General features: G+C 36.1%; 1 protein-coding gene across 13 annotated transcripts in view; it reads left to right on the top strand.

Moving 5' to 3' along the window:
* ERC2 (ELKS/RAB6-interacting/CAST family member 2) overlaps positions 1–12901 on the top strand; it is a 407210-nt gene that overhangs the window by 284894 nt on the left and 109415 nt on the right. For all 13 annotated transcript variants that reach the window (XR_004981048.2, XR_004981047.2, XR_004981046.2 and 10 more), the window contains one exon: positions 312–443. Coding sequence is in view for 1 of the 13 variants with exons in the window: in XM_036390910.2 (XP_036246803.1) it covers positions 312–443 (132 nt within the window). In the remaining 12 variants the exon portion in view is untranslated. The remainder of the gene's footprint in view (positions 1–311; positions 444–12901) is intronic.

Below are 12901 nucleotides of genomic sequence, written 5' to 3'. Positions count from 1 at the left end.
CTAAAATAATACATTTAGAAAAGCTGAATGCCTTTTGCCCTTCAAACACATCATCTGTCATCATTTACTTTTCGGACTTCTTCATGTCATTCTATGGATGTGAAAGCTGAAACAGAGGATGTGTTCACATACTTGATTTCTCTATTTCTCTTTCCTTTTCTGTGAGCCAGCAGTCTGGTTTTCTATTCTTAGATCCTTCAGCTAAAAAAAAAACTCCTGAAAAACCCTCAGAGCCAAGAGATTCCTAAAACACTGTCGGAATAATACATTCCAACATGCAATAAAATTGTCTTGCTTTACATTTTACACAGACACAAAACAGAATGAAGCTGATGGCAGATAACTATGATGATGACCATCACCACTACCACCACCATCACCACCACCACCACCATCGGTCTCCTGGGAGGACACAACACAACCACAGACCCTCTCCAGATCAGGTTGGTCACCTCTTTCTTCACCCTCAGTTTTATAACTTTGTTATTTTGCTATTTCAGAATAAAATAAATTTTCGAAAGATCTAATAAGCAACGATGCGTTCTTTGAACTGAAGCTAATAGCCCTGGTATTTATTTCCTGAAATAGTTTAAAATTTTGGCTTTTTGTCTGGAGCCTTATTTTTCTGGAGTAGAAAAACAGTCTGTAGAAACAAGTAACTCATTTTCAGATGAAGGAGCCTGAGGAAAAATTTAACATTGCTTTTATATGAAAAATGATTTTTTGATACTAAACTAGGTTATAAGTTCATAATGTCTGGGTAGAAATAAAAGGGAAAAACAGGGATGAAAATATAATGGGGATGTATAATAGACTACTTAATTGGGAGAAGGAGGCTAAGAGGCAAATTACACTTTTTTTACACAGTGACCAATGGAATTGTGTTAGTCAGGAGCAGGTAAGAATGAGAAAACACGATTTCTTGGATACTAACGCAAATTAAAAAACCCCAAACCACAAACTATAAATGTGAACAATATAATACATAATCCTTTGAATTCTTGGAACATGTTAAGAACATCTTTTTCTGTCAGAAAGAGGAGAAGGGAATTAAGGACTTGCTGTCTTGGTTTGGTTCTGTTTCTGATTAACAGAGATAAGTTGGCTGAGTTTATAAAAAAAGGAAAAATTGTATGGAAATATCTGTAAAATAAAAAAAAAAATTGGCTTTATGCAAGGAACGGAAGGAAAAAAAAGCCAAAATGAAGGTAAGAGATGTGAAAAAACAGGTAATAACCACCACAGTGTTACTGAAACCCAGACACTGTTTTCAACTTATTTAAGAAGCCTGAACCTGTGAAAGAAATCTGAGGCACAAGACAATGTAAGAGGGCTAACATTTAGTCAAGTGCTTTTCAATGCATGGTAACAGCTTATTCAGGGAGGAGAACGGATAAGAAGCATAATGAAAGTCAATATCAAAATATATTCAAGAACATTGAGATGTTATATGAATAGTGGAAATAGGTGCATGATTAAAGACAGAGCACATAAAATTGCAGCTAATTTACTAGTATTTATTAGTACTTGTACTCAGCTTTTTTCTTAGGTGATAGTTTTGGGCCATTCTCTAAAGAAGAATGCAGGTCTAGCATACCCATCCTATCTGGTCTGCTTGAATTTGCCAAGGAAAATTAAGTCAAGCAAATCCAATTTCCTTTGATAGGGTAACTGCTTTTGTGGTTAAAGCAGAAAGTGGTAGCTCTTAATTCATCTGGTGTTTTACACTGGGCCACCAGATATTTTTAATATGCAAATAAATACATAATTTTGTAATGTAATGAATAACTAATGTAAAATGAATTGCAACAATAAAAGCTTTAATTAAAAATATATTTATTTAATTTAAATAATTATGAGATTGCCATGAGATGGGTGTGCAACCAATAGACAAATTTTCCATTGCTTATTTTCAGACAGGAGGGCCAGTTGCAGCAGGGTTCCGAAGAGGTCTGTCCTTTATCTGATTCTGATGAGTAGAGATTATTTCAGTGGTGAAATAGAAATGCTATAAATATTGTTGATCATGAATAAAGGTGTAAGAAGCTCCAAGCACAGCAGGAGCAGTCAAACTGCTCAATAAGCTGCTCCAATCTTGATAACCTGGAGAGAGTCTAGAATAAGAAATTTGAAGTTTGGTAAAGGCAAGTCTGTTTACAGGGGAGAAGTCACATATTCTATTGAGGTAATTGCATGGAAAAAGGAATCTAAATTGCTCAGTGGAATACCATTGCAATGAAGTTGGATCTAATTCTAGGATAGATATGATACTGAAGAAGAAGCAGGAAGCAATTATTCTCTTCCTTGGAGCACTGGTCAGAGCTCATCTGAAAAGCTGTTTACAGTTTTGATCTCCATGCTTTAGGAAACATAGACAAAGTAGAAAGGGACAGAAGGAGAGCAGCAAGAGTGATAGAAGTTTTAGAGAACATGACCTGTGGGGAAGGCTTAAAGAACATGGTTTGTTTAGTCTAGAAAGTACCAAAGGGGAGACATAAGTCTTCTAATACATAAAATGTTGTTGTAAAAAAGACGATGATCAATTATATTCCAGTGCCCAATGGAGAAAGGCTAGGAGCAGTAAATTTAATTTTGCCAGGAATAACTAGGTTAGTTTTTAAAAAGAAAACTTTTTCACTGTGAGTCTAATGAATCTGTAAGTGGAAACAAAATGTGGACATTCTTTCATATACATGTAATGGAAGGTCCTTTCTTGGAGGTTTCTAAGAACAGGTTAGATGAATAGAGCTTTGTTTCAGCTTGTGTTGGACTCAGAAGAGGTGTTCTCCTGAAGTGCTGTCATCCCAAAATTTCCACACACTGTGAACAATGGATTAGCCCAGCATATGTTTACTTGTTAAGAAAGCAAATAGGAGATTCATAGCAAAATCCTTGCTGAAATAACCTTTGGGAACAGCACAGTCAAGGGTAATAATGAGTGAACTCTAGACATTGCTTTATCTTACATTTTTCAATCATGGATAATAATTTTTTCTTTAATTTTTGTGTTGTTATTTACCCCTCTTTACAGCATTCATTTGTGCAGCAATTTGATTGCTGTGTGCCATAGAAACCTGCATGTCCCATTCAACATTACACACAGATTCTAGGTATGTGACTGTAACCCAACATGTGGTTTAAAAGCACAGAATAAAGTGGGAAAATAATAAGCCTGCAAATCATCAGAGGGAATTTTTAGTTTTTTAAGGAGATGAAGAAGCTGTGCATGTTGTAGCATAAATATTCTTTAGTTTGGTGAATGCTAGGGAGGGATTTTGAAAGTTTCTCCTGACTTCTTGAGAGGCAGAGACAGTTGAACAGTGTTAATTTGAAACATTTTTCATTTCTGTAGATAATACTGGATTTTCTAATCCACATGCCACATTTATATAGAGAAATGCATGCTATTTTATGTCTGTAAAGTATGTACCTGGGCAGTGGAGTACATTTTTGCAACAAAGAATCAGACATTTCTGTACCCTTTGTAAAGAGAAAGGTGTACCAGAGGTTCTTGGAAGACCTTGGAAGATGCACATCCTGTTTGAAATAGGCATAATATTTATGAGAAGCTTTCCTCTTCAGGTACTGACATTTTTTTAATGATTATGTTTTTGTTATAACTCTTACCTGATTTCCTATTCTGCTGTGGGCAGCATGTAGCAGAATGACTCCAGTCTTAGTGAAGAGCAGGATGTCTGACTTCTCTTGAAGGAACTAGTTGAGCACCTTTTTTTAGATACAGTGGATGTGTTTTGGTCTTCTGGCTGCTGCTAGGGAACAAAGACAAATTTCCAGACACTTTTAGCCTTTATTCCCTCTTTTTTGCTCTCTAGGGAGAGGCATAGATGGGTGACCTTTTTTTGCCATCCTTGTCTAGACCTAACTCTGGTGCAGTTGTAAGGAAACTTCATAAAGAGTAGGAAGACTCTCTCATCTGCCCATAGACATGGTTTTTTACAGTTGGTCATGGTGTGATCTCTGGTTATTTTTGTACATCTTATTTTTATTTGACAGAAATAAATTTCAGGAGATTGAGTGCTGCCATGTCAGTAACATATATTAACAATTTTTTACTAGTCTTTAAAAAAAACAGGGAAAAAAAGATAATTCTGCAGCTTTGCACAAAAACTTAAATTTATTCTCTTCAGTTTTGGCTTGAGAGTTGGCAATCTTTCTTAATTTCCACCTGGAAACATTTTGGCAGTCAGTGTGTATCCTGAAGTGCGGGGGTAATACTCCTAGAATGAAAATGAGCTGAATAAGCATTTTGCTCTACCTTCAGTTTCCAAGGAGTTGTAGTATGTAGTCCCTTGTAGAGTGCATTACAGTAATCTACTCTGGATTGTTGCATCCACGAGTTGTCTGGAACAAAAAGCCCCCATGGCTGAATAAATTTGAACTTCCAGATTTAACAGCTATCTTGCCCCACAGCACAGATTCCCCAAACCCAGTTGTCCAGCTCTCTGCCTCTTGTATTCTCACCTCTACATCCTTACTGTTTTTCCTTAAAACTCTTTTGTCTTGGCCTCAGTTGCCCACATCATCTTTCAGTTTTTCCCTTTATGGAAAATGTTTTTGTGTCACACCAGTGACTGTGTGCTCTTGAAGCAAATTGCTGTTGTTGGAAGTTGTTAGGAACCAGCACATTTGTATTCCCTGCCACAGCTGCCTCACTGGGCAGCCCTCCTTCTGTCAGTTGTGTCCTTTCAGTATGGGAGCAGGCCTGTGAGTTACCAGCCAGCAGAGAATTCTGCCCTGCTAGCCACCATTCTGGTCAGTTTGTGACCTCTCCTTCCCTTTGGTTTTCGCATCTCAGGAGCCTCTCAGCACCCCCCTGTCTGTTCCCTATTCTGAGTTTGAGGCTCTAGTCACCCATCTTCACTTACTGTTCATTTCTCTGGGCATTTTTCACTCTCTGTTCAAAGTCCTTACAGTCCTCAGCTTGTATGACCAATCTCTAACTCCAGGATAGTCTCCACATAATGAACAGCAATCTTTGCTTATCAGCCAGGACTTCTTTAACTTCATGAGAGCATTAAGATGTGGTAGAGGGTTCTGAGAGCATTAAGATGTGGTTGAGGGTTCTAAGATTCTGCTTATGGACTACTTAGTAAAAAACTTTAATTGATTATGAAATGAAAAGTGGCATTTCTACAGGAAAAAAGAAGTGTAGGTAATCTGACACGAGTATGCCTCAGATTAAGTTAGTCTGATGGCATTCTTAATAGGAAATCAGGCTATTAGAGAGGTCATAGGGAAGAACTTGATTCTTGCTATTTGAGAGGTCATAGGGAAGAACTTGATTCTGCATTACCACAGTGCAAGACTGGAGGTATAATATCTGAATAATTTTCATACTTTAGATTTTATTGCCAATCCTGATGATTATAACAACTGTCAAATCTTCTTACTTCCCATAGTACTGGAGATTTTTAAAGAAATACAATGTACAGTGTTCTTAATCTCCTAAGAGTTTTCTGAATACCTGAGCTGTAGTGGATTCAAAGCTGAATGCTTTACTCTGTGGTCACCAGGGCTACAAATATACTTTGATTTTTGTTTTATGAAAGATTATGTGCTCATAGAAAATAATCAGATTTTTAGAAAAATGTGAATATCACAGGGCGTGCTTTAGGAATTGGATGCTTTCCAAAAAGTTGGCCCTATTCTTAGAAGCTATAATTGAGGATGGAATGTCACATGGTGCCTAAGCATGTAAAAAGATGTCCTTTTACATCTTTTAATCCTGTCTGACTACATGGAGATTTTTTTTCCTACTTAAAACATTTCTGATGGCTCTTCTGCAAGATTTAGTGTTTAGAAGTAATTTGTTACAAACTCACCAACAAGTTTTCTGTTCCTCTGAGATCTCAGCAAGGAGGCCTAAAAGGTAGTTCAAGGTTTCTTCACTATCCTCCTATCTAAAGGAAAAGTCCTCCTTATCAGGACAGAGAATGGGGCAGGGTGCATCTCTGGAGCTTCCCTTCTTCCAGTCACAAGGCCAGCTGTTCCAGAATGAGCCTGTAGCTGTCTTACTATTAAATGTGCCTCATTTTAAACAGGCTTTTTAAAAGTATGCTGGTAAACTCCAGCATACTCCAGCATTCTTTTCTCCATTTGAGAAAAGAAATCACATGCAGTGATGTGTGAAACTTGACAACAAACTGACTGTCGCCAAGTAGGTGTGTGCCACTAAAAACTAACTTTTTGAAGAAGACCATGTGCTCTGAAAAAAAAGTGTTTATTGATTTGTAAAGTGGTGACTGGTCTTGGCAACAGGTCTTTATTCATGAGCTGGAACTGCTAAATATCCTTGGAGTTGCTGAAAGACGATATGTGAAAAACTCCAAACAGGTCAGATGGGATTTTGTTTGAGGTGGATGACTTGGAAATCAGAACCACAGGACAGTCAAACAACGATTATTATTTTAGTGTCTGGATCCTGATCTACAAATCACTGTATTGATCCATATGTAATTTTAGGGGAAGGGAGAGCATGCTGCTTTGTGTATTTTGGCAGTCCTGGTCGTTAGCATAATGCCTTGTATTCTGTGGCCACCCTGGAAAATTGCCAACCTCAAACTCCTGAACAGGCCTCAGGAATATCAAAACTGAGATTTTTCCTTTAAAAAAAATCAACACAAAACCAAACAACAAAACATAAGAGCCATAAAAACATAAAACAGAGTAGTTCAGCTAATGCAAATAACCATGGTTATTTGAAAAGCATAAAATTCTTCAAATTTCTTTAGACTGTGAGTAGAAATGTCAGTCAGAGCAGATGTTTAGTACCTGGAAAAATGAAATCTCTTGTTTGAGATTTTTCTGCATCATAGAAACTTTGTCTTTTAGTTGTTCAGGAAAAAAGAAGAAAAGAGAAAAGCAGGAGAAAACCAATGACATTGTCCTGCGTAAAAGGAGTGATATGATATAGCTGCCTAATGCACTAAGTTGGAATGACTGCCTTCCTCCCTGACCCAGATTTTGTTTAATATTCTGTGTGTTTCTTTATCCTGTATGTTTACACATTGTTTTTAGGCAGGTGTGAGCTTGCTCTTGTCTGTTCCCCAAATGGATGTGAACTTGTTCTGCTGGTGCCTCAAGCTGCAGGGCAGCACGCAATTGCATTAGCACTGAGTTGAGCCTGCACTAAGCTCATCGGAGTCACATGGATTTATTTAATTTAGGAATTTGGGCAGGGCAAGGTTTGCTTGTCAGTACATTCAGTATAAACAATCTCAGACATATCCACTGTAAATAACTAGTATTGTGCTGAATTAGTGTTTTGAGAACTCAGAAGTGCAGTGCAAATTAGTCAGATAAATGCTTTCAGATTTTTAATCTTTCATCTAATTTTTCATCTTTGCTGCACATATTATTCTTCTGGAACAAAGAACTTGTGATTCATATCACACATTGTTCAGACTTGTTGAACTGAATGCAGTAAAATCCTATTTGTATCATGATCACCTTGAAAACACCAATTTTCCAATTAAGTTGCATGCAGTTTTCATAGCGATATTGTTTATTATAAGCAGCTACTGAATGACAAATCTCCTGTAATGAGGAAGTAACTTCTGTCTAAGCATTTCCCAAAACTTGAGTTTTATCAAGTGCTTATATCAGGAGATATAGAAAATTTTGCCTGACATCTATCTAGGTATTTCTGTCCACTTTGTCCTAAGAAGAAAACTGAAATAGCTTTCCACAGAGGCTTGCCCACATTTTGAGGTTTGGCTTCAAACCTAAGGGTCAGTGTGAGTTACATTGTACTTGTGATGGAAGAAAAGAAAGAGCCTTGAAATTTGGAAGAGTATCTCTGAATCTGAATTTGTCTTTCAGAATACTCTGATTCTTGGTTTTGATTTGCTGCCATTTTGCAGTTAAAAACATTGTGAGCTACTCAAGAGTTCTCACTTGAAAATAAAAGCCAATGGAAATTTGGAATATTTATAAATGCTTTTGTTATTCCTGCCTCTTAATTGCAATTATACTGTAGCCAGGCTGCTTTTTAAATATCTTTTAATGATATTAAATTTTTAATTTACAAAAAGACCATCTAAACTGGAGTTTTATTAAAAACAAGAAGTAGGAAATAGGTTTTGCTGTCTTTGATACTTTGAGAGATGTATTTTGCACATTGAAAAGTTATACCTCTCCTTTGCTTACAGAAATTAATTTATTTTATATTTTGAGGTTTAATGAATGTGATATAAATGTATACACACTGAGCAGTGTGTATATTTATATATATCTATATTTATATGTTAGCTTTCCAGTCTTTTCCACATATGGAAGAATTTTTTGAGATCATGTTTAGCTATAGAAATCTCTCCCCTTCATTTCCCCTGAATGTGTGTGTTATAATATACAACACTTATATAGAGGTTTACATTTATCTTACATTTCTTAGCAGAAAAATTATCTGCCACCATCATAGTCTAAAATAGGTCTGTAGACCAACTGAGAGAGCCAAAAATGCATTTCTGAGAGACAGTAACTTGATAACAAAAGTTGCATATCTGGCACTGGTTACTTAAGTGAGATAACATGTCACAGGCTTTCACTAAAAAGGGGACCATAAATTTTTGCATTGCAAATCTGATTTCACGGACCAGTTCTTGTAAGAAGCATTGAGTTTCCGCTTCATCTAGTGATAAAACTTCAGAATGCATGAGTATCTGCTGAAACATCTTATTCATGTGAACACTGGTCTGGGTGCTGTAAAGTAAATGGTCAGAAACAACATTTCACTTTCACCCATGGCTGTATTTGTGATTGATTTTAACCCAACTATATACAAATAGAACAAATGGTGAGATGGGATTTAAGGCCATTTTCATAACTGGGTGATGCATGGTCACTTGTGACCCCTTCTGTTATGGATAACTTTGAAAATAGACCTCTGACATAAATACATATTGCTGAAGCAATTTTTAAGATTTATTCATCTTTTTGAATATACAAATGAAACATAAAATAAAGACCTTTTAAAGCTCTATGCCCCAAACACTTTAATGAATCCACTGTTAGTCTTTCCACTTTTTAGCTAAAGGCTCAGTTCTTCAAATCATTCATGCACAAAACTCTTCTGTAGTCAATTGTTCTGTGCATGGAGAGTTCATGTGATTAGTCCTCAGCTATGTTTGCTCCCAGAAACTGAGCAGCAGATGAAAGTCTCTCTAAGCTCTAAAAGATTCTAATTTTTAGACTAAGTTCTTGATTTGAAAGAAATGCCATTGCATAGCAGGTAGATTTCTTTGTAAAAAGGGGAAATTAATATTTGTAAATGTGAGTATTTGCTGTAAGTAGGACAATTTCACAGTTCAGAGCCAGCAGTTACATGTTTAATGACCCATTAGAGGCCGTAGATAATAAGGAGAGCAGTGTAAATCAGTCATCAGAAAGTTAGTTGCAGAGATGAGCAGGTTATTGCTAGATTTATTTAACCCAAGTTAAGACATTAATTCTTAGCATGCAGAACATGAAAGGGAAATGTGATGAGCCTTGTCAGGAAGGGTCTCCTATTGTGGGAAGAGAGCCAGAAAAGCTTAACTCATCAAGTTTTTAATGTTGCCTGTATTGCGAAAGCTAGAAGGAGATCAGGACTTTTTTTTTCTTTAACAATAAGTTTTATAAAGATACTTGCATGCCACAGGAGTGCAAGGGATTGTGCTCTAACACATATTTTCGTGAGGTGGCCACATTGAAATGCAGTCTTTTGCTGTCTTTGAGTGCACCTACCTTAGGGTTTTAGCTCTCATCAGGAATGCAGATTCAAATCAAATCCTCCTGGTCGTTCCCACTTCTTGCATATGGTTCATATCCAGATGTGGTGTTGGATTGGGCACCCCAAGTTCCTGTTTGATTCAGCTTAAATGAAACATACATTCCAGGAGGTCCTCCAACACTGTGAAATTGCTAAAGGGGACAGTTCTGGGCACGATTAATTCAGAATACCCCCCAAGACAGGTGTATTGTACAGAGGTGACTCTCAGGACCATTGTAGTAGCTGTAGATTTGTTGTTGTTGGAACACAAATATTACCTCCTGCAGCTACTCCATGTTCACCAGTGAGCAAGAATTTGCTACATGCAGAATGGCAATGACTGGGCTGACAATTTCTGGCATCTGATTATTAAAATTTTGTTGCTAGACCTAATTGTGCAGACCATAATTAGAGTTCTCCTTTGTTCTTTCTGCTGTGTGAGGTTATCTGAAGGCCACTGTCTCCAATTTACTGCTGACCCTGATGAGCCTTAGAGATTGGATGGCTAAGAAATCTGCCTGCAAAGCTTGCATTGAGATATACTCCAGTAGCAAAACAGAAAATGTCTCTGTACATTTCTACATCTGTGTGTAATGTTTTCCAAGCACTGTTTTTTAGCTTCCTCATTTTGATACTTTGAAGCCGTATTTGAGGTTTCATGGCAATTGGGTCAGAGCAGTAAATCACTTTTTGTTATAGCAGATACTTGTTTTTAAGATAGTAGGCAATTATAGTAAACAGCAGCACAGAAATTTAAAAAAAGGAATGAAATAAAATCAATGATTTGTAAAAAGCCTCATTGGTATTTGAGATTATTCCACTTTACTATAAATACAGGTCCAAATTAGTTACTGGGATGTCTGTCCTAAAAATACAAGGCATTCAATATTTTAAACACTTGGAATTGTTAACAATTTTATGACAAGTGTGTATACTAATTTCTCAAGTCAAATGGTATCTCTCAAATTTTGGGTGTTTTCCTGTTTCACTTGTCAGTAACTGAGATTTTGCTTTGCAGTTTTTGTCATTGAATTGCTATTCTTGACCTTATAAACCAATGAAAGATCCAAGTTTAAAAAGCAGTTAATGTACACAAACATTAATGAAAAATTGCTTGATTGCAGTTTATTGTTTGAAAGAGCCATAGATTAATGATTCTATAGGATACACACACTGATAGGAAAAACTAAGCTTACTTCTGGAATCCTCTGTTCCAATATTAATAAATGATAAGGCATTACTGCAGCTTTTATTTTGCTTCACTGTGTGTCAAGAATGCAGAAATAAGTAGGGAATTTTATTTTCTGTTTGCAGTGAGGCACCAAACCTTAGCTTCTTGATACAATACTTTATTCATGGAACCTGTCAAAATTACAGTCCTGATTCTTATGTGCTTTTTATCCAGTGTTTTTGGGTACTTGTTCCTATCCATACAGAAAAATTTGTAACTGTAAGTTAGGATTTATACCAGTTGAGACTGGTTTTGAGGTTGTTCTTAGTATTAAAAGCTTAAAATACAGTGATGTTACTGATTGGTGGTTTTTTTGATTTTTAAAATTATTTTTATTCCATTTCATGTCAAAACAGAACACTGTGCTTAATTTTATGAAATTGCTAATCAAAAAATTGGAAAATATGTATTAAATTTTTATATACATGATAAGGTGGACCATGGAACACATTTTCATTGAAACAGATGTGAGGAAAAAATGATGGAAGAGGATTTTTATTAATTGTAGCTGTTGAAGGTTAAGTGGACTGTGATCATAATGTGGACTACTCAATAATTTCTTCATCAAGTCTATAATTTAAAAATTGGTTTGAATGTAATTAACCGTATCTTTTAGAAAGTGTCTAAGACTTGATATGAAATCTTCAAATCATCCAGAAATGATAAATTACTGAAAAATATGTCCTGTATTTGCAGTTTAACTACATTCTCTAAATCTCTATCTAGATGGTTTTTACTAGAGAAAAGATCTGTCTCCTTTTCTCTGTGTTACTTAATAATGATCAGAAAATCTTTTAATTTTTTCTGAGGAATCATTTAGGTCGAGTCTCCTGTTTCTCACTGCCAAGTTTATTTTTCAATAATTTTCTAGCTGTTTCCTGAGCTGTTTACAGTCTTTCAAATATTCACAAGAGTGTGACATGAGGACCAGATGTGAAATTCTCTTAATGGTCTTGTGCTACTGTCTAGAGATGTAGCAAAAGTTCTGGGTTTTCTTTCTCTGCCTGTATTTGTCTTGGTAAATCCAACATTGTACCACGTGTTCATTTCAACCATGACCTGTAAAGACCTTTTTGATGTCCTTGATTTCAGAAACAGTTCCCTTTCTTCTAAGCCTGCCCTATATGTTTTCCAATTATGATAGTGGATTCATGATTTCAGGCATATGTGTCTATGTCTGATAACATTTATTCAGATAATTCCACATCTGTTCACTTTTCCAAGAAGACTGTCAGGCTTTTCTTTCAGATCATGGGAATATGGAGAAAGTTTGGGATGAGAAAGATATCTATGGGTTCCCTTCCTTCTCCAGCAAACATTCATTCAGTACAGAGCTAATTGTTCTGACACTGTGTCATGTGGCACATAATCAAATGCCTTACAGAAATCTCAGCATATTATTTCAAAGCACTTACCTTATAAAAAAGAGCCCCTCTGTAATTGGTAAAGATAGAAAGTTATATTTTGACAGGACTGGTGCTCAATAAAACCATGTTGATTGACATTAACTGAGCTCCAGCTTTTAATTTATTGCTTTTTGTATATCGGGATCAGTGTCAAACTATATTTGTCTTTAATTTCCCATAAAACTCTTTACAAATATTTGACAATATTTCATTTTTCAACTCTTCTAGAATTCTGCCAAAAGGAGATGGCGCAAATAATTGAAGTAAAAATGAATGTCTGCCTGTTTGAAGAATTGCAATACTCTGAACAGCAAACCAGCTGTGTGTAGTTAGGGGAGGAGTCACTTGCAAACCCGTTGTCTTGTCCATTTTGTTGATTTCTTGCTGTTTTTGAGGATATCACCAAAGATTAACCTAATGCATTATGTTAGTGAAATAGGATCAAACTACTCAGTGGAAAAGAAATCCTTCATTCTTTCTTCAACCTTTACTCTG

Source organism: Molothrus ater, chromosome 11 (assembly GCF_012460135.2).
Source record: "Molothrus ater isolate BHLD 08-10-18 breed brown headed cowbird chromosome 11, BPBGC_Mater_1.1, whole genome shotgun sequence".
NCBI classification, from domain to species: Eukaryota; Metazoa; Chordata; class Aves; order Passeriformes; family Icteridae; genus Molothrus; species Molothrus ater.
This window is presented reverse-complemented; position numbering and strand designations above follow the sequence as displayed.